The sequence below is a fragment of the Durio zibethinus genome, chromosome 12 (genome assembly GCF_047325235.1).
Source record: "Durio zibethinus cultivar Kanyao isolate XHJ-2024 chromosome 12, ASM4732523v1, whole genome shotgun sequence".
Classification (NCBI taxonomy): Eukaryota; Viridiplantae; Streptophyta; class Magnoliopsida; order Malvales; family Malvaceae; genus Durio; species Durio zibethinus.
In genome coordinates this window covers 22,762,895-22,790,892 of record NC_143173.1, presented here as the reverse complement: position 1 = coordinate 22,790,892, position 27,998 = coordinate 22,762,895, and the positions used below count along the sequence as shown (strand labels likewise).

The 27,998-nt window shown below is 31.2% G+C and overlaps 1 protein-coding gene and 1 long non-coding RNA gene across 5 annotated transcripts; one reads left to right on the top strand and one right to left on the bottom strand.

Annotated features, from left to right (window-relative positions):
- Positions 1-6,356: 6,356 nt before the first annotated feature.
- Positions 6,357-7,434, bottom strand: LOC111297775 (uncharacterized). The gene has a single exon (XM_022892402.2). It carries the CDS (start codon positions 7,394-7,396, stop codon positions 6,794-6,796), a length of 603 nt encoding a protein of 200 aa, XP_022748137.2. The 5' UTR covers positions 7,397-7,434; the 3' UTR covers positions 6,357-6,793.
- Positions 7,435-21,528: 14,094 nt separating this feature from the next.
- Positions 21,529-25,041, top strand: LOC149515894 (uncharacterized). Of its 4 annotated transcripts, none has more exons than XR_016326117.1 (4): positions 21,535-21,816; positions 22,767-22,888; positions 24,282-24,425; positions 24,587-25,041. It is a non-coding gene; the product is annotated as an uncharacterized LOC149515894 (long non-coding RNA). The 4 variants fall into 4 exon arrangements; XR_016326116.1 differs by having other exon boundaries at positions 21,536-21,816; positions 24,282-24,477; XR_016326115.1 differs by having other exon boundaries at positions 21,536-21,816; positions 24,282-25,041.
- The last annotated feature ends 2,957 nt before the right edge of the window (positions 25,042-27,998 follow it).

The window sequence follows — 27,998 nt, the reverse complement described above, 5'->3', positions numbered from 1 at the left end:
TTTACCCAAACATGGGAAGATTGGGATCAGCATCCAATGAGCTTGAATGTTATTCTTGAGATAACAAAAATAGTCAATTCAGCATCACATGATTGATTATTGGTAGCTCCAAAGATTCAAAGGCAGTAAAGGAGGTTGAGAAAAAAGAACTAATTAATATATTAATTAAATATACAGCATCTTCACTGATGAACATATATAAATTTCCCATTGTTTTCTGAGAAGGGCTGAATCTGATATAGAACAAGATATAAAACCACTTGTTTTTGTGTTTCATTCTTTGCTTAGAGTCATGATGGAAATCCTGTGTTTACGGTCAAATTAATTAAATTGAATGATACTACAAAGTATTTGGAAATTCTATGAATTTCTCATCATATAAAAAGAAGAAAAAAATTAGATAAAAGAGATTGAAAAGCTGATTCCAATTTCACATTTGCTGTCTGTTCTTATCGTCAGAAAGGGGTTTGTCTTTACATTGATTTGTAAGTTCATAGTTCTAGAAAACACAAAAGTGTCCCATTCCCATCTTGGAAAAAATAAAATAAAATGAATCATCAATTTTGTTTTGCTAAATTAACTTAAATATATTTTATATTTTCTAGTGGGGGAGATGACAAACCAGGTGCAAAAGAACACGCATGCATGTTGCCCTTATAAACCTGCTCCTAGTTTTAGATCCTTTGAATGCTTGAATTCTCATTCACTATCATCTTTTTCTTCACAGAAACTCCAACTCTGATGAAAATCACTTCCATAAATTTGACTGCTTTCTTTGCTTTAATTCTAGTTCACATCCTCATGATCATGTGCGCTTCGTTGTGTCTCCGCCATGGAGAAGTTCGTCCAGGAGAAAGAAATCAGATTTCTAGAAAGCTACTGTCTTCTGTGGCTTCATTTCCTACTGGTCAAAGCAAGTTGATCAATGGAGTCATGAAAGAGCCCAAGAAAGCTGTGGAGCCAAGTCTAAGGAAAGCACCACCCAGCGTCCCAAATCTTACCCAGAACTAGCAAATTTATAGTACATGATCTGGAGTCTCAACAAGAATGAATGATTCACAGATTTTTTTAATTTTGTTAGTTCAATTTCTTCTTTTCTTTTTTTTTCAAGCTTTGGATCTTTAATTTTGGCCTTCTTTCAATTCTTAAGAATTGTACGTAATTAAAGTATGCATGTAAATAAAGACTTGAATTAGATAATTCAGTTATTTTTTTTATTTGCTTTGATCTTTCTGAATCTTTTGTTAGTTTCTTTCTCAAACTTGTTCCAAATTGTTGACCAATACAAATAGGAAGGCAAATATTTCAGGAAAATGCTTGAAACCTGTTGGCTGCACGCTAGCTCTTCAGTCTTGGAATTCATGAATAAGTTCATTACTTAATTATCAGTTCCTGATCAGTGCCAGTGACAGTTTTTTGTTGGTAATTATTGTTAAATAAACAACTCACCAGTTACAAACTGAGACCCGGAGAAAGAAGACCTACAAGAAGTTTGAGATGGAGAAATTACCCCGTGTAATTACCCTTTTCTTGGAGAAAATGGTGTTATTCTTGAAACCCCTGATCAAGAGCAGCTCATGTCCCCACTACCCCAATTTAGGGGGTGGGGGGGTTAGGGGCAGCGTTCAATCCTGGCTCTAGCCTGAAACCTATCCCAATATTCTCATAGCAAAATAAATGAAAATCAAGTGCAAAGACAATAGATTTATTTTGGGTTCAGTGTCACAATTCTGGTTAGTAACCGAGTACCGTCTCTTAGAAGGAGGGAGTTTCTCTGTAATGCAGTGCTCGTATCCCTATGACCATGTTTTCTTTTGGTGGATCTCTAACTAACAAAATTTGCTTATTAGATATAGCCAAAAAAACACCTATCAGATTCAGATGCACTAAAAAATTGCATGAGTGATGAAACAGTACTGAAAATAAACGCAGAAAATTAAAATTAATAATCCTTGAACATGTCATTCAAAACTACACACATCTTGATTGACTTCCAAATTTTAAGCTGGCTGTTCCTTCTTTATGAGGCATGAAAAACTTAACATTGAACCAAGATTTTGGAGCCAAGGGCCCCAGACATTTGCTATATTTACTCGATAGTGAACCAGATGAGAAGTAGTAGTATTCTTTTTTCCCTGTGCATATGTTTAGCAGGGGCTACCAAATTCATGAAACCAGATTCTCCACAATTTTAATTAATTCAAGCCTAGGCTTTACCCATGTTGTCTCAATGTTTGGTCATGGTTTTAGAAACTGACGATGAATGTAGATGGGGCTCATTCAAGACTGAACCATGACTGACTTTCTGTCTTTTTATGAGAAAATATGAGCCCCCCCAGACCCAAGAATTAGATGGAAAGTGAAGAAATGCACGTTGGATCGTCAGCTTGTATATTGTCGGATTGGTTATCCAGGTAGATCAACCTAGCCTTTACAACCCAAAAGGTAGCGCATATATATATATATATATAATATAAGATAGTACATTAATAGCGGCATACATCTAATATCTATAATCTATAAAATATATAAAAACTGTTCCAAGTTGGTTTTAATGGCATAGCTTAGCAATGTAAATCAAATGGAATGGGGGATAATATTTGTCTTTCTTCTTCTCCAAAAGTTTGTTATGTCAGCTCAATATGTCATGTTAGATTAGCTCAAATAACCAAAATAATTTTAAACCAATTGTAAGTTATTCTCTTATTATAAAAAACAATTATATCAAAATAATCCTAAATCAATTTCGAGCCATTCTCTTATTATAAAAAAATAATTATACTCTCATAACCATAAAATAATTTTAAAAAAACTCAATAATTTGAATTATTGGTGTTTAATAAAATTTGACTTATTTAAATATATAAGATGATTTGATCTTGTACAGATGTTTATAAACTAATCCGGATTCCAATGAAAATATTCTTATCGATCAACAAAATAATCTCATCGACGGTAAGTCAAGTTTAAAGACCTTCGCTACATTTCTTTTCATGATCAATACTAAAAGTTCATTTTTTTTTTTTTTTAACAGTTTTTCTGTTTATTTATTTATTTTTTTAGTTGGGGATTTGAACTTATGAAATCCTAATAAGTTGTTTTAATCCATTTTGAATACGAGGAAAGAAGAGAAAGGAAAAGCTTACTGATCCGGTAGAACAAATGACATTCTAATAAATTATTACTACTCTGCAAAAATATTTTTTTTGCTTACTGTAATTAATTAAAGGATCATTCGGTAACGTTTTTGTTTTTTATTTTTATATTCAATTTTTTAAAAAATTAAAAACAAAAACATGTTTGATAGTTTGTTTTTGTTTTTTTATTTTTGAAAACTAAAAATAAAGTTTTAAAAAATTTTAAAAATTATTGAAAACAGAAAAATAATGTTTTCAGTTTTTTAAAAATAATTTGGCATTATTACTACATGGGTACTGTTTAAAAAAATTACAATTAAACTTCTACAGTGATACTACAATAATAATAATAATAATATTAGTATTTTATTATATAAATATTATTATATTTATTATATAATTAATATTATATTATTAACATATTAATAAATAATATTAAAATAATATTATAATATATTAAAAATTAATATATAATTAATAAATAATATTATATTTATTAATAAATATTATTATATTATTAATAACAAACGGAACCTAAAAATTTTAATCAATTTCTTTTACATATTTTTATTTTCACTTTTTTTAAATAAAAGCATTCTATTCAAACATGTTTTCAAATTCAATAAATTAAAAATAAAACAAAATAAAACTTTCAAAAATATAAAATATAAAGCACACAAAAACACCAAACAACCGCTTAATTATTCAACAGATATGTTAAGGATGCAGGTTCAAAAGATGGCAGCCCCAGTCTCCGTGAGAGGAGACATAGTAGCCATCTTGAAATCCTACAAAGTGTTACTGCATTGGGTTTTTAAAATGTCCAAAGAAAATTTCAAATGTGAAATTTACCCCGTTTCTCAGCTTCCCCCTTTCAAAGTTGCTTGCACTTAAATTGGAATCCCTCTCACAGCACATCCAAATGCAGCCTAGCAACTGGAAGCAAACAAATTTTTGGAAATGTTTAAAGTATAAATGCTGTTCACATATCCCAAACTTGATTGAACTGTTAGTTAACTTAGTGTCAAGTTTCGGTTCTCTCTTCTAAACTTCCTTTTTTTTTTTTACATATGATTTCAGATTATGCAATAAAATATAATAATTTTTCATGGCAAATTTTTTGTTTCCAGAAATGAAATTGGGGATTTTCAAATTGAAATTTCAAGTTCTGATGGAAACATTCTACACTTTGTCAATAGGTGATCAAAATTGTTGGCAATTTAATCTGTGTGGATAGGTGTGAACTTCTGATGTCTTGGAAAAGTATGAAAAGAGAATTCATTCCTTGATTTGAAAATTTAAAGCCACAACACCATGGACATAGCGTTTTGAGTTCATGACATGTAGTACATGTAGATAACTATAACTTCTCTTAACTTGTCCTAACAAAGAATAAAATCCCAACAAGTACTAAGCATCCACTTTTCTATGTAAAAAGTCAGTCCAAACATTAGGAAACAAATAGACCAATGGAACCCATATAACTCTGTTAAAGGTCTTTCCTTCCCCTTCTTTCTCTTTCTATTTTACATGTAAAAGCAACAAAGGAAGTTTTGGAATAAAGAAACACACACCAAGAGATAAAAAGAACCTATCGTTGATGCCTTGCCTATGTCTTTTTACAGTCCTAAGAAGAATTCTGCACAAAAGCATGCTTGACTGGTCTTGAGCTTCTGTTGGCCTGTCTGCTTCTCTACTCCCTGGAAAGAGTCAATCTAGTTATATAACATGGGCGTTATATATAAGTCACATACCTCTCAATGGCCCAGTCTCAATTGTATCCAAAATTTCAAAGTTTCCATGAAGAATTTCTCTCATGACTTTGATTGAAGTTAAGGTACAGAGGATGTTAAGTCTTTGATCATGTCAATTGGTACCTTATGTCACTAACTTCATGTCATGGCCATGTACATGTGCCTTCAATCATATGAGATTCATCAAGATCTTCACTCCTTTTTCGGAATTGGAGTAGGTTCAACAAAAGGTTTTCCTTTACCTTTCCCTTCTTTTGGGGGCTGCATATTATTGGTTTGAAGAAATAATATCCTGGAATTGCTGTGACTTTGTAAAAATTAGGTGTAATGCAATTACAAAAAGGAACATTATCTGGCATAATTACACTGGAAGACTAGATCGGCTACAATGGTGTGTTGTTCTTAGGGGAAAAGAGCTTTCTCAATCACTTTCACTTTTCTATCTTTAAAAACAATTTTCTTCCAAATCTTCAAAACTTCATATAAAATCTAGAATATCTTTTATAAAATTTAGAGGTTTAAAATTACAAATGATCCCTTAATCATAGTAAAATATTTAATATGATATTTAAATTTTAAAAATTTTTAATATAATGTATAAACTAAAAATCTTTTAACTAATAAGATACTTATTCTTAATGGAATTAATTTTAAATTATAAATACTACATTAGTTAACAAATTTATAATTCAAATATCATATTAAAGATTTTTAAAATTTATATATCACATTAATATTTTATTGTAGTTCATGAACCATTCGTAAGTTGAACTTAATTCAAAATTGAAAAAAATTAGTACAATTTCAAATGTGATGTAGTGTCTAATTTGATCTTTCAGATTGGAAAACATTTTTGTTTTTTGTTTTTTTTTTCTTCTTTTTTGTAACTTTAACAATATTATAAGTTTTTATAACAATCTGATTTAAACATCAAATGAATCACATTCATCAAAGAAGTGAGCTAAGGATTGACTTACTCACCTTTGCTAGCTCTATGCAGACTTCGTTTATCAATCAACAAAATGATTAGAACAAATATTGAGATGACGATCCTCAAGTATTATTATAAGTCCATAAAGTGATATGTGCTAATGATCTATGCAATCAGCATCAGATAGTAGTTAGAAAACCTGGTTTAATTTTCATGACTAGGAAAACTTGAATCTAGTACACTTTCCGTGACAAAATGGTGAACTCAATAATTGGAGGATTGGATAACCTGACTGTAATCTGGTTAAATCATTACTTTTAAGGTGTCCAGATTTCTTCCACAAATTGGCCAAAAAAAAATTTTTTTGGATTGAAAATTTTGGCTCAATTACATTGGTAGAAGTGTAACAACTTCATAACTTTGACAAATGATTACTTTACTGATCCCAAATTAACATAATGATATATTAATGAAAGTGGATCTGCATCTACACGGAACTTTCCATCATAAATAAAAAAACTATACTGGTTAGACTTTTATGGCCCTGAAACCTAGCTATAGCTAGTATATTTCTCCTACCTGAGCTAATAGAATAGAACATTCATCTACCAGCTGTCTCTAAAGAAAGAGGAGAGCATACATTTCTGGAAAAATTCACCGATTTTTTCTTCAACATTGTTCCTTCCCCCAAAGAGAAAGAAAAATGAGCAGTTCCCACAAGTTCAATTCAAGGATTGCACAAAATTTAAGAGAAGAATTGCACAAAATACCCCACAATCTATCATGTAAATTAAAATTCTCCAAACACAGAATAAGAGATGGGAAGTTACAAGGATTAAACATAAAAACCCTGCAGTCTCAATGATTACACAATGTTTACCACCCACCAATGTATGTCACATACAAAAGCTTGGGAAAGCAAAAAAAAAAAAAAGAAAAGGAAATTAATAGCTAATAATTAAGAAAAACCTTCAAATGCTTCTAGCCATCATTTCCTGGAATCTCCTGTAAGACTCCTGCTTCTCCAACCTAAACTTTTCATGGCAATTGGCTATAAACATTTCTGCTAGCCTATCAATCTCATTTATATCTGTCTCAGCAGTAGAATTGCCATTAACCTTCCTTTCTTCTAGCCATTCAAGGTAACCTGAAAGCTCAGCCTCCACAGTATCCTTATCATATTGCTCAGTTGAAATAACTGAATTCCAGGTTGAATCATAGTACAAATGAGTTGCAGTACACCCTTCCAGAACTGGAGCTGGAACTGGTGTAACATGAGAAGAGCACCAATTATAGTGTAGCCTAAATGAACCAAAGAATAGCTTCTTATGCTTGTAATTCTTTTTTGTATTCTTGGAGTTGGAAATGAAATATTGTATGGGCTTGTTTTCTTTATAAACTTGAATGACAATGGATTTTGCTTTGGAAAATGCTCGAATGAGACGACAAACTTGAGCATAGATGAGGTTGTGAATTAGAGTTTTGATCTTCATGGAGCTTAAGGTAGAAGATGGTGATTTAAAAGAGAAGGCTTGAAGAGGGTGCAAGGTTTTTAGGTAGGAGGGGGCAACCATTTTTAATTTTTTTTGGTATATGGGAATCCTGGAACCATGTTCAACTGGAGTTATAAAGGGTCTTGATTACCAATTTGCCACTTGACTTTGAGTTATTTAAAGCATTGCCATCTACTTTGCAGTTTTGCAATACTCGTCTTTTCCCTTTTCTATGGATTTAGAATTTGATAAGGACGTGAACTTAAAAAATGTGACCTTGTTTCTTAAAATAAATTACCAGAACTGGCAGAAGTTCACTCTGTTCAAAACTATGCTTAGAACCAAAGAAAACACCCCCTTCAAAATAATATTAATACCAACGAAAACTATGCTTAACTGCAAATTTAAGCTAAAGAGTTAATTGAATGGTGCAACAGTGTTTCTCTGCTGCATAAAATTAATCAGCTCAGTAATTTTCTTTCATTTGCTTCATAACTAAACAAGGCTTGGAATCTTAGGCCATGCAGGGAATTTCTTGGATTTTGGTAGCAGGCAAATCTCAAGGCTTTTATCCCACAAGACCCGCTTACATATTTTGAAATTTTGGCACTTCTTTCACCATTTAAAAGTGCAAATGGGGCCATTTTCGCATAAACCCCAGAGTGGTAAAGCAACTTACGGATGGGATCTATGGTAGGTTTAACACCTGTAAATCTTAAAAAACAGTATAAGCAACTCGAGAACGGCTATTGTGGCTTAATATCCGCCAAAATTACCACTCCAAGGAATAATATAATAAGCCTCTTACCAATAGTTGGAACTAGAATTTATTAATTTGCATTCAAACCTGTACTGGCTCAGGTCTTTAAGAATTAATCTCTTTGAACATTTTCTGGTTTTTGTTGTGATGCAAATGTCATTTCTCTAGGAAATCTTTGTGCTTCACATAACTTGGAAGCACTTATTTGGCCATATTGGACAAAAAAAAAAAAGCTTTGAAAATTACACTAACTTACTAATGAAAGAAGCATTAGAATATCTAATTAAAAAAATTTTTTTAACAAAAGATGATATCATCGAATAGGGAAGGAGTTATATATACTCAAATTTGAATCTCCAATCAGATGATAAATTAGACAATTATTTGAATCAATTAAATTAAACTTTGAATTCATCTTATTAGTCTTTTTCTACCGTGTTAGCAATGCATAGTTTGGTCGCAACTTTGCCTCAGGCGTTTTTGCTTGAAGCCAAAATAAGTCTCAATTAAGCTTGGAAAGCTCTTATTGCAGTGAATATCGGGAATCAATATTTTATAATATGGAGTTGTTGTGGAGTTTGGGCAAAAAATGGATAGACTATACCAGAAAATGATTGCGATATTGACTCACCTAAATAACAAAAACTACTTTGGTATAGCGAGAACAAAATCAGCATCAAACTCTATCAACAAAAGTATTGAAAAGGAAAAGCAAACCAATAATGGAATAGAGTTTTGTAGACTTATCGTGGAAAAAGCAGCAGATTGACCGGTAATTATCATAGAAAATGAAGGTAAAACCTCGTGCTTTGAAAAAAACAAGGGGTCATTTTCCTGACAGACTCGGACAAATACTTTCTGAAGTAGTCTGTGTCTAACTGCCAGTAGTTGTCACCATGCTTGTAACTTGCCCTAAAAATCTACAGGGAGAGATAACAACTTGAACCTTTGAAATTGTACCCGAATGAGACTTGGTAGTTTACTTTGCTATTGATGAATATGGGCAACCATGTTTTTGTATAATTTCTTTAAAGGTGTCGAAGGAGTTGGGATTATATTGTTCTTTAATTTTGTTATAGTTTCGGTTGTCTGATCAATACCTTGAGGCTTGAGCATCAAGTCAGCAATCATTGACCATTAGCTTGGTAACCCTGACAATTACTGTACTCTGGCCACTCCTCAATCAAGTCAGTACCAATTAAGCCAATCAAGTAAGTCAACTGATCATATCATTACAAACTCATTGTTAATGGTAAGGGCGGAATACATGTATCTCATTCTAAACTTTTTACTTTTATTTTACTTGCTCTTACATGTTTCCTTACCTTCTCCCTCTCAACCTTCTCTTTACCTTCCTTTACCCATTACATTTTACTGATTTAAGCGTGGGAACTCGGACTATATCAGGAAATCCCAATTCCATTGTTCTCTTTATTACTGGTTATTCCAATTTTCAAGTCAACAAGCTTTTCTACAAGCACCTATTCACCAAACCCAAAGAATCGTTAAGAAATTTGTAGATAATTTATCACTCGATGATAAATATACAAGGAATTAGGGATCCCTGGAATCCCATTAACGACTAGTCCTTTTCAGAACAGGCAAATCTAGTATTTCCCAGAATTATATATGGTAGCTAGCCACTGCCTTGCATATTTGAGCAATTCAACATCTTTATATCTCTGTAATTAAAGTCAGCTGGATCCAATGTGCCATGTCTTTTGTCATTTGATACGGTGTTAAACCACTTAAACTAGCCTGGAAAGCTTCAAAAGCAAGTAAAAACTAATAATTTAATGTTGTTATCTGTTTGTTGCAAGAGCAACAACGTACAGAACAGGAAGATCTTCTGTCTTACATTAATCTGGACTTCAATTATTTCTTTTGGGGAATCTAATCCGTTAATAACTAACTGAGATGCGATGCGAAAGGCATCCTTTTGGAACATTGCACCTAACTGTCACATTAAACATTTGTGCACATGTTCGAGATGAGCATAAAATAAGTAGTTTAAGTACAAAAACCAGGCAGTGATCAAGATTTGCATCTCAAAAACAACAAAGATTTAGAGATAAAACCACGACATGTTTCCTAACAAAACAAAAACAGCTATGGATTGTATAGTACTATTATTAATAAAAAAAAAAATTATTACTTGTCCTATTATCTGATGTCTGTTAAACCAAGATCTGCTAATGAATTGTATAGTACAAGGGAAGATTAGGTTGTTTTTCTCCTGACATTATCAGATGTTAAAAGAATCTATAGAACAGAGTGAAATAAAGAAAAGGAGAGTGGTAACAGGGGAGAACACCCTCCCCCCCCCCCCCCCCCACGCCAACTTTAATCTGTTACATAAAGATACATTCGGTGACATTGGAATACATCACCTTTCCTTTAATATATTCCCTCAGTATCACTTGTCACAATCAGAGAAAGTCCCCATGTACAACTTTCCGTGTTCTGTCATGTTTTGAGTTTCTGTTTTTCCGCGGTGTTTTTCTCTAGTAGTTTGGAGAAATTTCATAGCTCTTCCTGTTTTAAGAAATACTATATCAATCACAAAAATAATTTGATTTTTAATGCTTGTAATCTTGTAAATGAAAAAAAAAATGTTCACCAATCCTCCCCTCCCCGCTCCACCAAATTCAAATGACCAAACCTATACATATTAGGCTACAATACTGGCGACCGGATTGAACTTGTATCAAGATTAGGTTCTGTTCTGATCATTGGAGCCTTGAATTTTATAAGGATTATTTATTTATTTATTTATTTTGGATAATTAATGGATTTATTCAAGCAGGAAACCTGCTCCAGAATAGTTCTGACTACCAACCTGCCAAAAATTAGGCAAAAGATAAAAGGAAAGAAAAAAAAATTACAAAAATAGTTTCAATACAGAGCCAGCAAAAGAAAACAGTAAACTAATGTTTCTCAAGTCACTCACACGAAATCCCCAGTTTTGACAGGTTTTATAAGGATTCATTCTTTATTTTCACTTTGATAGGCACATTTTTACATCAGTGAGGCAGAACAGGAAGTCTCACCATTGCCAAACATGTACTCAACTTCCAGCTTCTGCAATCTCCATGCCAGCTAGAGTCATCTGTTACAATCTCAGCCTTTTCTCACACTAATTCTGAGTAGTGCCATGAATTTCTGATAATAGTCCTTAGTGATTATGATTATTTACCTTTTCTATAGGTTTGAAATTATACCCAATTACGGCAGTATCTTTTACTTTTCTTTGTTCGTTTCTTCATGCAAAGTTTTATTCCAACCTGTATCTGTATGATTAAAACATGTTAACTTCTCAAGTTATCATGTTCATTAAGTTGAATAACATACATTAAATTAAAGAAAGCTACATATCCTTAATTCCTTTTCATTGATCAGCATATATAGTTAGAAAATAGTATGCTTTGCTCTCGCCAAGTAACATGAAGATGGAGAACTAAAGCCAATCCTTAAAGTAAACAAGACTGATCTGATTAGCTGCAGATACATCTTGCAGTCTTTTCGTTTAAAATTAACTTGAAAAAGTTATAGTTATCAGCAACTTTACCTTTTTTTTTTAATTGAAGTAATTCGCAGCCTAAAAATAAATCATGATCGTCAATGTTGAAATTTGAACCTTAAACATATTCGGTCCTATCTTTTAAGCAACGACAGATCTAAGATTTTTTTTGTTGGTTTCACTTATAATATAGTCTTATAAAAAATTACCAACGGATGTATCAATTTCTTAGACAAAAAGAATGTCTAGAAAAAAATATTAGAGTTTCAGTGAAATACTTGAGAAAAACAATAGCGTGCAGTGCAAATGTGAACAGGGAGATTGGTTGCAAAATGTACTGATTAGTAACAAAACAGGATCGTACCTTTTTTTTCTTCTGCTGAGGTGTTTTAGATCCTTCAAATCAACCTCTTTCTTGCAATGCAAGGTGGAATTCAAAAGTACGAAGCAGTTTTGATGGCCATAGGGTTCATACATAAGCAATTTCATTTTTTTAATGCGTATGGAAATGATACTGATGAAGCAAGAAAGAAACAAAAAAGAAGAAAGAAAGCACCCTTAATCATAGACAGCTTTTCATGACATCAATTCCAGCAATCATTTTCACATGGGAAGTTTAAAGGAGAACTCTGCATGAGATAATCCAAAATCCCATCGTTTTCATCTTTGAATTTGGTTGGTTTTCATGCACATGAATGTGGGACTACCAATCATCATGCTTTGTACATCACCAATGATCAATTTTGAGTGCATGAGCAATTCATGTTAAGCTTTTGCAATTTAGGAAAATGGAAATCATTTTGCATATTTTAAGAAGAGTATACACGTTTTTGTCAATTATTGTTATAAAAGCAATAATAATGTATGCTGAAAACTTATACACGCATTCACTTATACATGCGTTCACACAAATTTTGAAAGTTGAAACAAAGCCACAAAGGAAAAATACCCAAAAATAATGACAATGCCATTAGCCCATTTACTCCTCTATTTTTTTTCTTTTTTACTTTCAAGTGTATAAAGGCTTTAAGCCCATTTTTGAACTTGAAGAACCTCCCCTGTTCTGAGGCCTATGCTAGGAAAAGCCTACTTCCAGAACAAATACATTTTCTTTGGCATTTACAAGTACATTTATACAAGACAAATTTAACGTCCAATGATAACAGTGATTTAGCCCAATTTTGTGAAGCCTTTTAACTTTTGCCAGCTAAGAGAAATTGAAGGGGAAATTCATGAGTTTTATTTGACATTTGAATTTTAATTCGAACTTGAGCTTAAATTAAGTTTTGAATTATTTACCAACGTTGATATTAATGAAACTCAATTAAGTGGAGTTTGAGCAGTTTTTTCGAACAATAAGTTGCTTTAAAATTTTTATATTTTAATGGATTATTTTAAATTTATTTTTCTACTTGTTTTCTCAGCCACGTCATACAGCTCCAAACATTGAAATTTTGACTCTGTTCATGTTTTTGCTCTCCTTTTCCGAGCTTCCCCATAGTATTTTCTCTTTCTTTTCTCTTTGTTCAAGTAGTAACCCAAATTCCAAATCTGCGAAATCTAACCTTCTTCCAGCACTCATATTATTGGCATGGGGTCCGATCTAAATAATATCACTAAACCATACAAGAATAGTAAGGCTTCTATCAAGCGAAACAAACCACCCGAAGGGAACAAAGCCCTTTCACCACCAGACCATAAAGTTTTGAGCTCTATAAACTCCTGCTTTTATCCTCTTCTCTAACTTGCCTGTTTTCTTAAAACTTGTCAAGAAATTCACCAAGTCGTCTTTCAAGACACTCCAAGCTTTTCTAAAAGAAATTGAAGTTTATCAGGGTCGGGCGTTTTTGTCCCCTCTCCCTCCCAAATAACGTTTTTGAGTTCCTGTAGAGCGAAGGGGATCCCCAGACCAGTAACTTCTTCTTCCGACAGCTTCTTAAATTCCAAGTTAGCTATCGAGAACCAAAGCAATAATTGAGAGTCGAAAGGCAATGTCTATATTAAATCGGCAGATTGATTTTTTTTTTTTCTTTTACCACAAAGCAAATCAGATGTTTTAATGGTAGATTTTAAGAAATTTTGAACTTTATGGTCAGATATCCAACTTCCAAAATTCATAAAAATATTTAAAAATTGCCCTTGGTTGTTCAGTCTTTAAACAATATCCTTTGTAATCACGAATATGGACCTACTTTTCAATTTCTCCTTTAGCTGCAGATGAGAAAATTGACATTATAAGAGAAACTTATAAACAGAATTTGCAATTGGGTGCTCAAATCTACGGTCGCGCAGCACAAACCAAAGCAATCCGTCAAAGAACCTATTATAGGCATCAACAATTTCTTTACTTTTGGCCGCCAGGGTTTTGAGATTTTTTTTTTTGGTTAAATCGGAAGTTAAATACAATTCAATCCGGATATATATAAAAATATATTATTTTATTTAATTTTATATTTATATATATTATATTAATAAAATTATCATTTACTATTTTAATTTACGGCATTAACATAAAATAATATTATATTTATGTATAATTAAGATATAATTATATTAAAAAATATTTTATAATTATTATAATAAATTAAAATTAAAAAATTAATATCATATCAGATCAATTATAATTTATGAATATACAAATTGAATTGGATATAAAAAATAATATTTTAATACCAAATGAAATTTAGATATAAATATTAAAAGGTTGAGTCGAACGAAAACTTGCTTTCAATTCGTTGTCATCTTTAGATCCGATAGAGATGTCACAGTCTATCCTTAATACATTAATTTGGTTCTTGATTTTTAGATGAAATATGAAAAAAAAAACACATAAATATTTTTTAAAATAAAAAAATCTAACATGGCAATGGTAATAATATGACTTAAAAGAATCTTATTTAGGTTGTCAAACAACCTCTGTTAAGGAATAAAAATTTTAAAGCAACTCGTTGTTAGAATAAATTTTGAGTTTGAGTAATATGATTATTTTTTAGTAGGATTCGAGCAAAAGAAACCTTGGATCAAACTTGAGCTAAATTCAAGCCTTGAATTTTTTTAATTGAGTCAAACTCAAACCCTTAGTTTTCAATAAAATTGAGCTCAAGCATAACATTATACTGGGTCATCAACTCATTTACATTTCTAAGTAAAACTTCAAATTTAAGAGAGAAAACAAAAACAAACAATACTTTTATATAATTAAAAACGAAAGTTGTAACTCTTTTAAAAATAAAATGCATCATTTGAAGATTATCTATACAATTAGATAAAAGTTATCCTCTATTCTCCAATTTACTATACACATCAATATTGTACTTAAAAATAATTACAAGAGTAATTGAGGGAAGAGAAAAAACATGGAGAAAAAAAAAAGAGATCAAAAGGGAAGATTCTAGAACAACCAAGATCTAAAAATCTCATACTCACATTCTACTTCTTCTTCTTCCTTTTTTTGTCTTGCTTTTCCTTTCACCAAAGTATCATCAACAGCCCTAAAAAAATAGCCTATGAAGTAATCTTTTTGGGAATGAGTAATCTTTTCCTTGACATTTCGTCTATCGTGGACAAGATTTTCTTGAAAAAGTACAATTATAACATTTGATTTCATTGTTTTTATTAGCTAAGGAAAAACACTTATCTATGTTAGCAAATTTTGTTTTGTTTTCAAGATCTAAAGATTTGTTTTTATTTTCTTATTTTAATATGAAACATGATCACCTACAACTATGATTGTTATTTATAGTAGTATTATTTATTTATTCAATTGTTTATAATTAATGCTATTTATGTGTTTTATTCTATTTTAGATTTTTGATTGAAGAATTGTATATAAAATTTCTTTTTATTTTTTTGGTTTTTCTTGCATGCATTTGGGTTTGGTTTTTTGGATACATATTGAAACCCATCAATAATTTATGCTAAGTTTTGCTTAATTTAATTAAACAGGGAAGGTTGTACTTGACACAAGATTTGTTTTTTATTTTTTTGGTTTTTAGTTTGTGTAAAATATTTGTTGCGAGGTTTGTATGTTGTTTTGAATTTTTTTTTTTTTTTTTGGAAAATTTTGTTTTTACATGTTAGTGCTCATGTGGAATTACCTGTATGCTGATCCTGATTTTGAATTTTGCCAGGCTAAAGAGCTTTTAGATTACCTTGCTAATGAGCCAATTTCAGTTAAAAGTGGCTAGCACATTGTAGAAGTTAAACTTCAAGTGAGTACTACATGTTCATCGGGATACCAATCTCTATCATTATTCTTATATCTGCATATTACATGAATTACCTTATTGCATGAGTTAACAGAACATTGCACGACAGGGTTATTCAAGTGAGTGAAAACTTGACAATAATAGGTTTTTTAGCAAAATTTCTATTTGCAATTTGATGGACACATTTTTATTTCTTGTTTGTTCTTTGGTATAAGTAAGTTTATTTAAACAACCAATGTGAGACTTTTCCAACCATGTGAATTACTTAAAAGGTATAAAAAGAAAAAAATTTTGATTATTATCTTTTTTTCTCTTACAATTATCTTAACAACTCAAAATAACTTGAGTTAGACATTGCTTTGAATGTCAAAATCATATAAATCTTCATTCATAGACCTTAGTGAGTCAGCATCAAAACTTTTATTATCTTTTTGAATCACATAAAATATGTACTAAATGTTAAACTGTGTTTATTTATGCAAAAGAATACGCAATAGCTAGAGTAGCTTCAGCTACAAGAACAATTATGGTTTGCTTCTCACTTTTCCTTCATTTGTACTTTAAAATTGAATTTATATCTCTTGATGTTGTTAATGTTCGTGTCTTGCATTTGGCATGCAGCAGAATCCTACTTTGTTTTTTTTTTTCCCTTAGACTTTATCCTCATGGGCTACTTATAATGTTGAGGAGGTTGCTTTAATAAGACCCGGCATTCGCTCTTTCTAACTCTACGTGAGTTTGAGATTTTTTTTTTTACACTTATATATCTAACTTTTCAACATTGTGATATAATTGTCTAATTTTAAAACATAACTTTAAAAAGATAGTTTATACAAGCTATAACCAAGCTTTGCATTTTACGACTTTTTGCACCGTGAACAACAGATCACTAAAGTTGCAAATTATTTTTGAATTATACTGGATGCACATGTTACCAGGATACTGAAAATATGATCTTTTAAAGTTTTATTTCATTTTATATCATTGTATGTAAGTCATTACTGCATATTGTTCAAGTACACAAAGATAGGAAGGTTGCACAACTTGTGAGAAAAGCTAAAAAGGCTAGTTTTAAGGCAATTGCCCTTATAGTGGATACTCTAAGACTTGGCCGTAAGGAAACTCATATCAAGAATAGGTGAGAAAAGCCAAAATGGCTGTTTTTTTCTAGGTACATAAGTAACAGATCTAAGAATATAAATATATCTTAATTATGACTCTTTATATATTGATATTATGATGTTTATTTTGTTTATGTGGTACATGTTGATGATAGGATGGAAAATTTCAATGAAATTATAAAAATGCAGTTGAAAATCACAAACATGTCAAGATTCAGAGATCGAACTCAAGATTTCAAAGATGTTGTTTAGCTCACCGCAATTTCATCAAGTTACAACGAGGTAAAATTTTCATTTTCATTTTTTTTTAATTTTTAGTATTCTCATTTTCTAAATAATTCATTTTATCTTATAATTTCTCTTTAATTCTAAAATTTGTTAGATTCTAATTTTTGTATTTTGTTTTTACAATCTAAATTGGCAATAATTATGGCATCTTTCATAATCCATAAACCACGACAAACAATGTCGTTTACTAAATTTGCACTCAAAATGGTAATTGTAAAAATTTTCCAAAATTTTGATCTTGTTTTGAAAGAATAAATTTTTATTTTTGATTTCTTCTTTGTTTTGTAATTGGTTAAAGAATATAGAAGCTTTGGATCAATTTATGTTGAAACATCAAAAAAATTACTTGGATGTTCACTAAACAATTGAGTAAAAGAGAGACAGCATTGAACATGAAGTAATATTACATGCTTTAATTTCCTATATTATATTGTTCTTTACTGACAAAAACTATCAATTATTCTTTAGTTTGATTATTAGGCCAAGTTTGACATTATGGTTGGATTGTAACTTTGACAGATCTAACTCAATGGAAGCAATGCATTTGATTTGGAAAAGGTTGTTTCTTTTTATATATATTTAAAGGTTTAAGAATTTGTAGCTATTTTTTGTGTTTTCGCGTTCTTTATTGAATTGTACAAAATGAAAAGATGTGAACTTTGATGATTAGTTATATATGCATTTTAGTTTTCTGCTTGTCAAGCCAAATGGAACTAATTAGATTTTAGAGTTTGTAGTAGTTAACTCCTAAGAATAAATGTTTGATTGCATTTAGTTGTTGGCTGCTTTTGATTCTTAAGAAAAAGGTTTGATTTTAGGTTAAATGAAGATTAATGATTGTGGGAATTAGTATGTTTACATCCAATGTTACTGAGTCAATTTAGTGTTGGTTATTGTTTTTATTAAAGCTTGCAAAAATTAAATTGATTTTTTTTAAAATAACATAAAAGATGAAGAGGCAAGATCAAAGGGCTAGCTTGGAATCAAGGATGCCTCAAATGCTGATACCATAGTGCATAAACATGGAGTGGTAAGGTTAAATTCTTTGTTTATGTTAATTGAAATGAGTTAGTTGTATGACTTTGTTTATTTACTGGAATTGTTTATGTTGTTTTAATTTATTCACACTTTTAATCTCGATGGCTTTCAGTGGTGTTATTAGAGGCCTTGAGCTTCCTCTTTTGAATCTTACTATGTATGCCACAATTTATAAGGATAATTTCTTCTTAAACGTTACAACTAGAGTGAACTTTGATACTTTAACTAAGGATGTAATGAGGTAACTATCCGCTACCTTGGTATATGAAAAATGTTTATTGAGAAACATTTTTAGTTTTGGTTTGCAGATTCTTAATGCAAGATAGGCAGTAAAAACAAAAGAAATAGTTAGATATTCAGGCTAAACAAAATGAATTGGTGCTATTCAATTTTAGCATGTTAAACTTATTTGCATCATGGCTGGTTTTATTGCAAATATATAGAGTCATTTGATAGCATTAGTGCTAATGTATAGAGAGAGACTTTGCATTTACAAGTACCTACATGATCCTTATGACAGAATTTGGGAATCTGATCTTGATAGGAGACAAAATTTACTTATGGAAGTGGCTATTAGAACATAAAAAATAGGGACATCAAGAACATTGATATAAGGACTAGAGAATGTCCACCTGTTAAAGTAATGCAAACAGCAGTCGTTGGCATTGAAGGAGTGCGCAACTACAAATTGAACCTAAAAGGTTTCCTTGCCAATGCTCAAGCTTATGCATACTTTGGAAAAATTGAAGACTTTGCTCCAAATGAAACTCGAAAATACAGAATGCGAAAGTCTTACATACCTTATTATAACAATGCTGTGGTAAATATAGTTGAGAATGCCAATGGGAACTACATACTTTATGAACCCAACTACAATAATGTTACTGTAAATTTCATTCTATCATTCATCTTTTCCAAGACTAATGATTCTACTAGAGGACCACTCCTAAATGCAATTGAGATCATATTTGTTTCAAAAGAGCTTTAGCATTTGGTGGAGAAATTGCCAAAAAAGTTACAAGCAGGTACTTTTTTAATTGCTTACTACTTTTTTCAATCTGTAAGTGTTCTCAAATGGAGGTGACCAAAAATGATAAATTTACTTTGATTATTTACATGTGTCATATAGGGTGTTTACTTATAGCTTTAAATAGGCTATCAAATAAAGAGAGAATTTTTAAGCTTACAAGTTATAATGTAAAAATATCCATTTACTATATGCTAAAATTTTCTAAAGATACTTTTACAACACAAGTATTTGGTTCTTTTGAGGTAATCCTTCAAAATTTTTCTTTTTACCTATTGCCTTGTAATGTATTTGGTTGACTAAGCTAACAAATCAAGAGATTGGTTTTTATATTTTGTTGCTAAAATCAATTCCTTGCTTGATATAGTGGTTATACGGTGATTTGGCAAGCATATTTTTTAACTAATATGGAACCAATCAAGTTTTGGAGTTTGTTTCTCAAATACTCGAGGGTCTTGGCTATTAGAGATATTTTCTGTTCTTTCTTCTTCCATTTTAATTCTATATATTATCTTCAACTTTTTATTATTATTTTTTTAAATTTGTAGTGTAAACACAAAAGAATATTTCTTCTTCCATGCACCCTGGACCATGTATTTTATTTATTTTTAGTTTTATTAATTTGTAGTTTTGGGAGTTTTTCGTTTGATTTTATTTATTGATTAAAATGTACCATAGGCCTATGGAATTTAGTCCATATAGTATTCTTTACAGAAATTTAGTCTTTGTAATATTATTTTTAAGAAATTTAGTCACTATAGTATTATTTTTTAAGGAATTTAGTCCTTATGCATTATTAATGATTGAACTAAAATCCTTCAAAATAATACTACAAAGACTAAATTCCTTTAAATAATATTATAGTGACTAAATTCTTAAAAATTGAAGAGTACATGGACCTATGGCCCATTTTGACCTTATTTATCTGTAATTTAATCTTATTAATTGCACATATCACTCTAACTTTTAATTCAAACAAATATCAATTCAATAAAATACAAAAAATTAGTATAAAAGATCGGGCAATGTCGGGTCAATAAGTTGATCTAAACTTTTTTTTTTTTTTTTTTTGCTTATGCTTTGTAGGCTAATTTCAAATTTTGTTGTTGTCATCGTGTTTGCAACTTATGGTTGCATTGCATTTGTTTGTGCTAGGCAATCGATTTGATTGTATTGATTTAAGCTTAGCTAATCCTTGACTTCAATTTTAGGTTCTAACTGAGTTTCATAGTTTACTAATATCTTATATATTTTACTATTACATATTATTCAGGTGATTACTAGATATTTGTTGGCAAGATCTCTCATTAGTTTTGAAGGTTTTAACTTTGTCAGTGAAATGGTACAAGTATATTTTATATCACAATAGAGTTTTACTATCAACAGTGATGGTTTATTTGTTATTGAATCCATTATAACTATTTCGAATGATGATTTTTTTATCATTATGTTATAGTTTACTCTTTTGCATATGGAACTTTTATCATGAACAATTTGGCATTTCAAATGTATAATAAAGCGGGTTGATTTGGCATTTCAAATGCATTTTTATTATGTAATTTATAAATAATTAATTGTTATATATTTAATTTTCGTAATTGATAAAATATGATTATACCAATACCAATACACATATTTAAATATATATTAATAAAAATTATTAAATAAATTTTATTTAATACAATATAATTTAAAATTATATTTAAAATTAATTAAATAAAATTATTTATAAATATTTTTACAAAATTTTCGACGAAGTGAAGGCATCAATCTAATATAGAATAATTATATTAAAATTTATTGATTATTTCAATCTTATTTTATTCTTAATTATTAATCGATTATTATTTCGTATCAAAATTTGAAAAGTGAAATCAAGTATAATAATAAAATAATCAATTTTAAATGGGGTTCAAATATTTATGACTTGTGAAAGAATAACTTTTTATATAAAAAATAGACTTAGGTTCCTTTTAAATCATAAATTATCTTTTATTTTGACAATTTATAAATAAAATTAATATTTAACATAATTGAATATAGCTAAGTGACATAATTAAAACTTTGGGGTTCAATTGAAATAAAAATTATTTAAGGTGAATATTGTAACATAATTTAAACTACAAGGCTTTATATGTAATATTGCCCACAATAGATAATACAACACCCGTTCATTGACACGATTCACGTTAGCTTATCAAGCATTATCCGCTTTAACCCGTTAATTTCATAATTTTATCTCATAAAAATATCTTAAAAATATCTCACAAATAAAAAAAATGTAAATTTTTACATCTTAATAAACTCTGATATACAATCAATATAAAATTCATGAGCTTAAAAACCTCGTAAGGTCGGAATGAAGGAATCCATTTTTTCAGGGAGAAACAAACCCAAAAAAGAAAGCAAAATAAAATGGTTTGAAGAAGAGAAAAATGGAAGAGATGGGAAACAACGGAGAGTTATCAACTCAAGAAGAGCAACGTTCTTCGTTTGACCCTCTTGCTAAACCCCAGCGCGTCGATCTTCTCTCTAGACTGTATGTTCACTTTTTTTAATTACCTCAATTTCTTTTATTTTATTGCCAAAGAGGATTTCTGGGCTTTCATTTCTGTCCTTTAAAGAATCAATTTTTCATGGTCTTCCGAGAGTTGGCTTGGTCCGTTTAAGGTTTTAGAGTTTGACACATAATTCTAGGATGTTTCTATATTGGCTTTTGATATCAAGAGCCCTATTGTTATTCTTTTTCCCCTGGTTTGGTTCCTATTGTAGATGCTCTTAGTAAGAAAATATGGCCTTTTTACAAAGAACTTGATGTCATTTTTTAGCTGGAGAAGGGTCTTGATTTATATTCTTTTACATCTTGAATCAGAGTAAATGTTAAACCAAGTTTTTAGTTTGCCTATCATTCATGTATTAGGTAGTTTTGAAGGTAGAAAAAGAGAGTTAAACCTACTGTATATATCCAACAAACTGTGTCACCCCTGCTCTGTATGCTGTAGAAAATAGTAGATTAATAGACGTTCATTAGTTCAATGAGTGAAATGAAAAATGTTAAAGAGGCATTGTTTAATGCATATGTCACAATGCAAGTGTGATTTTGCTTTCATAAAAGATTAAATGAATATGAAGGGGCAGGAGTGTTTTGTATACTTCGCTAATCATGTAAAGAAAAGTTTTCAAAATTTGTTACTTTGGAGTCATCTAGCTTTTATGCCAATAAATATTCACCAACAAGTTGGTTAAATCTTTAAAACTGTGAATAATACCTTGAAATAATAGTTTTAAACATATGAAATAAGAGTGATGGTATTTAAAGAATTAAAGGCTATAGTGGCTTAGAATCTCCTCTGTCTATTTAGTTCATATTGTGTGCAAGAGTGTGATGCTTGTGTAAAGTGGATGGGTGCTATTTGACTGTTGCTTGAAATTGTATGCTGTGTGATTGACTCTGTGAGCGTGTGTTTATTTGCATGTTGCCGCATAAAGAGGGTCCCAATATCCTCCAATTGCTGAAGAAATTAGAAGTAATGCCAGTTCAGATCCTGTATGTCGAAAGCTTTTTGTTCGTGGCTTTAGCCTGGAATACCACTTCAGAAACTTTGTGTGCTGTGAGTGCATTGCTGATTGCTGTTTGTGTTTTCCATGATACTGATGATTGTCCCATGTGATATAGAGTTCTGGGTTAAATTTTCACAGAATCTATGTCTCTCTTTATTATTATTATTATTATTATGAACTTTTAGAGGACCTGAACTCAGATCTATTTTAACTGAATGGATTGAGCCTAATTTTTGGTCTAGGCCTTTCAAATGCATGGAGAAATAGAAGAAGGGGCTTTCATCTCTGACAAAGCCACAGGAAAATCTAGTCGCTATGTTGTCTTTACTTTCAAACACATGGAGTCAGCGCATAGCGCACTTAGAGCACCCAGCAAACTGATTGATATAAGCAATAGCTACTTTTCAGTCTTTTGAATGCTAGGCTCTTCTTTGTAAAGACACGCTTCTGATCTCATCTTTTTTCCTTCTTTTTTTTTTTATTTCCTTTTTCCTAGGATGAGACGTGTGCCATCTCAATCCTTTTCTCCTTTTGAGATTCGCCACTTACCTCTCTCTCTCTCTCTCTCTCTCTCTCTCCTTAGAATCATTCATTTGATAAACAGATGGACAATAGGAATCACCCATTAATAGAATCAATTTGATTAGACTCTTCTATTAACATGAATCTGATCAAAGACTAATGCTGGGACATGTATTATAAGTGATGCAGAATGAGATAAGTGAATTTCAATTCCCTGAATGCATGTGCATAAAATAGCCTCATTTCGGCTGCTATCAGAACGTAATACCATAGTTTAATGTACATCCCTATGTCTAATCTGTGGAGTTGGAAAGATATGTGTTGCCATGATGGTCTTCGCATGTGGAGTTATATATTAGTCCAATGTGAAGCTAAATACTGAGAGAGGGAAAATAGAAGGACCAAAAACACATTCTGGACCAATGTTGAACATGACCTTGAGAGGTGGAATACCTGCAGTAATAGTTAAAAAACACTGGTATAAATGAAGAACATAGTTTCGGGCCTTTGGGCAGCATGTATTTGGGTTTGAGTTTTGTAATCTTTTGTTGACATGGAGTTGATGATTGTCATGCAATTTTGATTGTATTTCCTGAGTTGTTGCATTATGTAATTTCCCGTGGTAACATGGTTGTAACTTGTAAGATAAGACAGATGATCATATATTGAATATCATTATTATCAACATCGACAGTATTTCTCTCTTGCTCTCTTTCTCTTGATATTATCTATACCAAATATGGAAAGCTTATTTTATGTCATGCACACTTGCAACTCCAGATTATGCACATAGTATATAATTAAGGAGTTGGCTGATGTATCATTATATACGCAAAATGCATTCTTCCCTTTGATATGCGCATGGCTGTTTATTTACATTTTTTCAGTAATTCTTTATTTTCTTGAATGGTTTGAATTCAGGGTCGGATGGCTGTATGTAATCTAGCTTGTGAGGGGTTAAGTGGCGCAAGTACCACACTGACATAGCTCAAAGGAAGCTCTAAATTGGGGGCTTATCACCAGAGGTCACGAGTGAGATGCTTCTGAATTATTTTGGAGGGCATGGTGAGATTGAGGAAGCTTCAGTTGCACATGACAAAGATACAAATGAATGACCGTGCATACCTTCTTTATTGAGGATGTTTCTTTGTAGTTATATTAATTCATTTATTTTGTACGTACTTGGTACATGTTAAGAATTGCTATCATTTTCCTTTCACATGCAGTGGGTTTGGTTTTGTTACATACGAGACAGTGGAGGCTGCGAAGAAGGCCATAGATGATCCACAAAAGATCCTTGGGATAAGTGGACAATTCCACTACCTGTGCGGTATAGCTTGCTTGATATCTGACCTTTGGAGAAGAAAGTGCCTTGACTTGCAAATCAATTTTTCTTTGTGTTGACAAAATCTGCTGCTTAAAAATGGCATATTAACCAAGGATGCTGTTAGTACATCAACTGTTGCTTCTAAATCCAGTAACAACTATGATACAAGTGATAGAATTTAAAGAGGATGACACAATTAGTTTATAGATGCAGGTTGATATAGTGGAGAGTGATTCTCCCTAAAATCAAAATTATTATAATTCCAACCATTTGTAATATATAATAAAATGATATTAATGCCTCTATTGCTATCTTGAAGATCTATAGAGAAATTGCTTGATAGTTTTTGTTTTTTTTGGGAGGGAGAACTACCATTGTGAAGCTTGCTGATGCCCACAAGGGCAAACATGTACAAACACAATTACCTGCAGCAGATTTGGTTCCTCTTGCCTTTGCCCTGCCTATGGCACCTGGCTATCCACAGATGGGGAAGCGCATCTCAGTGCCGCCTCCACTGGCTACACTTATCCTCAAACTATAGCATCATAACCAGTTTCTCCATACTCTAGTAGTGCTGCAGGACCTGCACCATACCCAATCCAACCGCCCATTCCTTATAAACCACTTGCTGCAAAGAAGGATCCACAAGGAATCCCACCACCTACACCCATGGGAATGGGTGGGTACCCATATTATATTGGGTGGGTACGCAAATTATATTGGCAAACAGTAATGAAGTACCAGGCTATTTTGGTGATATTGAATCTCCATTTATGCTTGCTTTCTTAATGTGATTATTTGTTTTATACATATGATAATTTACCAAAAAGTTTGGCCTTTGCAGTTCAAGATAATAACCTTAAACCAACAATTTAAATATTATCTTAAACCAACTTGGCCAGAGTAGGTGTTGCACACAGCACATCTGAACAAGATGAGATCGGAAGTTCTGATATAGGAGAGATTAATGATAGTCTTCATTCCTTTATTATCCCCTACCTGGTTTCTTGTTTTAGTTTTAGTTAAGATCAACACAATTTGTCTAATTGATTTATTTTCTTGGAATTGAAAGTGATACGTAATGAAGTTCTTAATTTATAGGCTCCTTTTGAATTTCCCATCCTCACGTAGTTTCAACCCGGGCAAGAGCTTTTTCAAAATAAATATTTCATCAGAGTTAATTGTTGATTTTGTGTTCCATGTGGTGCAAGTAAATTGCCTTGCTGTGAACTAGATTCGATTTGCAGGAAGGGATGAATGCCGGAATGTGGAAGTACCAGGATTCTGAGTTCTGCGATGGAAAAACTGAAATGGAATACATCATATGTATCCAAAACTAATCTTATTGCAGGATCCTGCAATGGAAAATGTATAATGGCAACAACGTTTTGAGTTTTCCTGCAAGTGAAGACGATGTACCACTGGAAAATTGGCATGCAATTTGCAAAATATGGGAAATCTGTACTTTAATTGTTGATTTCTGCTTTCCTTCACGTTACATTAAAAATGTAATCTTCTTAAGTATATAGGCTTGAAAAACCAGCCAAATTTTTTCATTTGCTTTTTTTTTTTTATCCATGTGCCACATATAAACCATTTCTTTTTCAAAATATATAGCAGAGTAACATTAATGAAAGTTGAAGCAAACGCATCCAAAAAGGTTTGGTTGTAATTCTGATCTTTAGCTTATTGTATTTGTGTTTCCCTTCTACCAGATTACTGATAAGCAAAAAAGGGTTAGGCAATTGTTGTTGGGACTTGGGAGTGGCACAATGAAATGACATTAATTTGTCAAAAGGGTTTCCTCTTTTTGAATTTCTTGAGACACTGGGTTTTTCACTTTTCACGACCATACAAAGACTAAACCAACTACTTTTATATAATCAAGTTGAATTTGGTATTTCTCCTGGTGAGTTGATTAAACAGCAAATTAAGCCTCAACTCTGCTTATATAATAATCATGTTAATTACTAGTATTGTAGAAATATCAGGATTTAGTCTTTTAGTATGAAAGTTTATCTATTAAATATTAAAATATTTGAATTATTAGTTAATTAGATTGTTATTCAATTATTAGTTTTGTGTTTAAATAGAAATTTAAAATTTGAATTATAGTCTACATCTATGTAATCCTTGTAACTTCCATATTAATGAATAAGAAATTATTTTCATTTCTCTTCTGTTATGCTTACAGCATATCAGAGCATAGGCATTTCATTGAAAAATCATAATGGTCAAAATAATCATGATTGTAGCAAAATGAAACAACATCAGCAAGTATTGTTAATGGAAGTTTTTTGTCAGTTTATATCGTCAATCTTAATAGATTTAAAAAATCCATTTATTCAATTGATTATTCACAAATTGAAAGATAAAAATTATTTAGAATGGACACAATCAATCAAGATCATGATTAATGGAAAGGGACAGCTTGGCCATCTGATAGATGAGATGAAAACACCAACAGAGAATGGTCCAACATTGAAGATATAGAGATCTGAGAATTCATTAGTAATTACAAGGCTCGTCAATTTTATGGAGTCAGCAGCTGAAAAAACCTACCTATTTTTGCCACCTATGAAAGAAGTACGAGGAACAATTCATTAGACGTGCTCAAATTTAGAAAACTCATTTTAGATTTTTGAGTTTAAAACTAAATTGTGGCATTTTAAATGATGAGATCAAGAGGTGATAAAGTATTACAATGAGATGAAAACATTGTAGCAAGAGCTGGATTTATGTTATAAAAAAGATTTAGAATGTATAAATGATAGTCTAAGATATATAAAGAGGATTGAAAATGATAGAGTGTATGTGTTTCTGGCAAAGCTAAAAAATAACATGGATGAGGTTAGAAGTCGAATCCTTGGCAGGAAACCATTATATACTCTTCGTGAAGTGGTTGCTAAAGTAAAAAGAGAAGAAAACCGACAAAAGTTGATGTTGGGAGAGAATAACCAACTTGCCATTGAAGTTTCTGCTCTCGTCATTAAAACCAGTTCTTATGCTCAATTTGGACAGCCATGAAAAAGTAGAAGAGGCAAGAAAGTGTGGTACAATCATTATCACAAGCCATGGCATGCAAAAGATACATGTTGGGAACTACATTGGAAACCACAAAATTGGAATCTAAGATCATCCGAACGTGAATCAAAAGTTTTTCAAATAGGTGTCGAGGAGAAAGCTAATCCGAATGGTTTAATAGGAACTATAGAGATATATTTTTTCAGTAAAAAACAATTAGACAAATTGTATAAACTAGTTCAATCCACACAACTCTTAAACAATGTGTTTTCCTTATTTTCCTTAGC

Coding starts and splice junctions, on each gene's coding strand:
- LOC111297775 (XM_022892402.2), bottom strand. CDS start 7,396: ATGGTTGCCCCCTCCTACCTAAAAACCTTGCACCCTCTTCAAGCCTTC.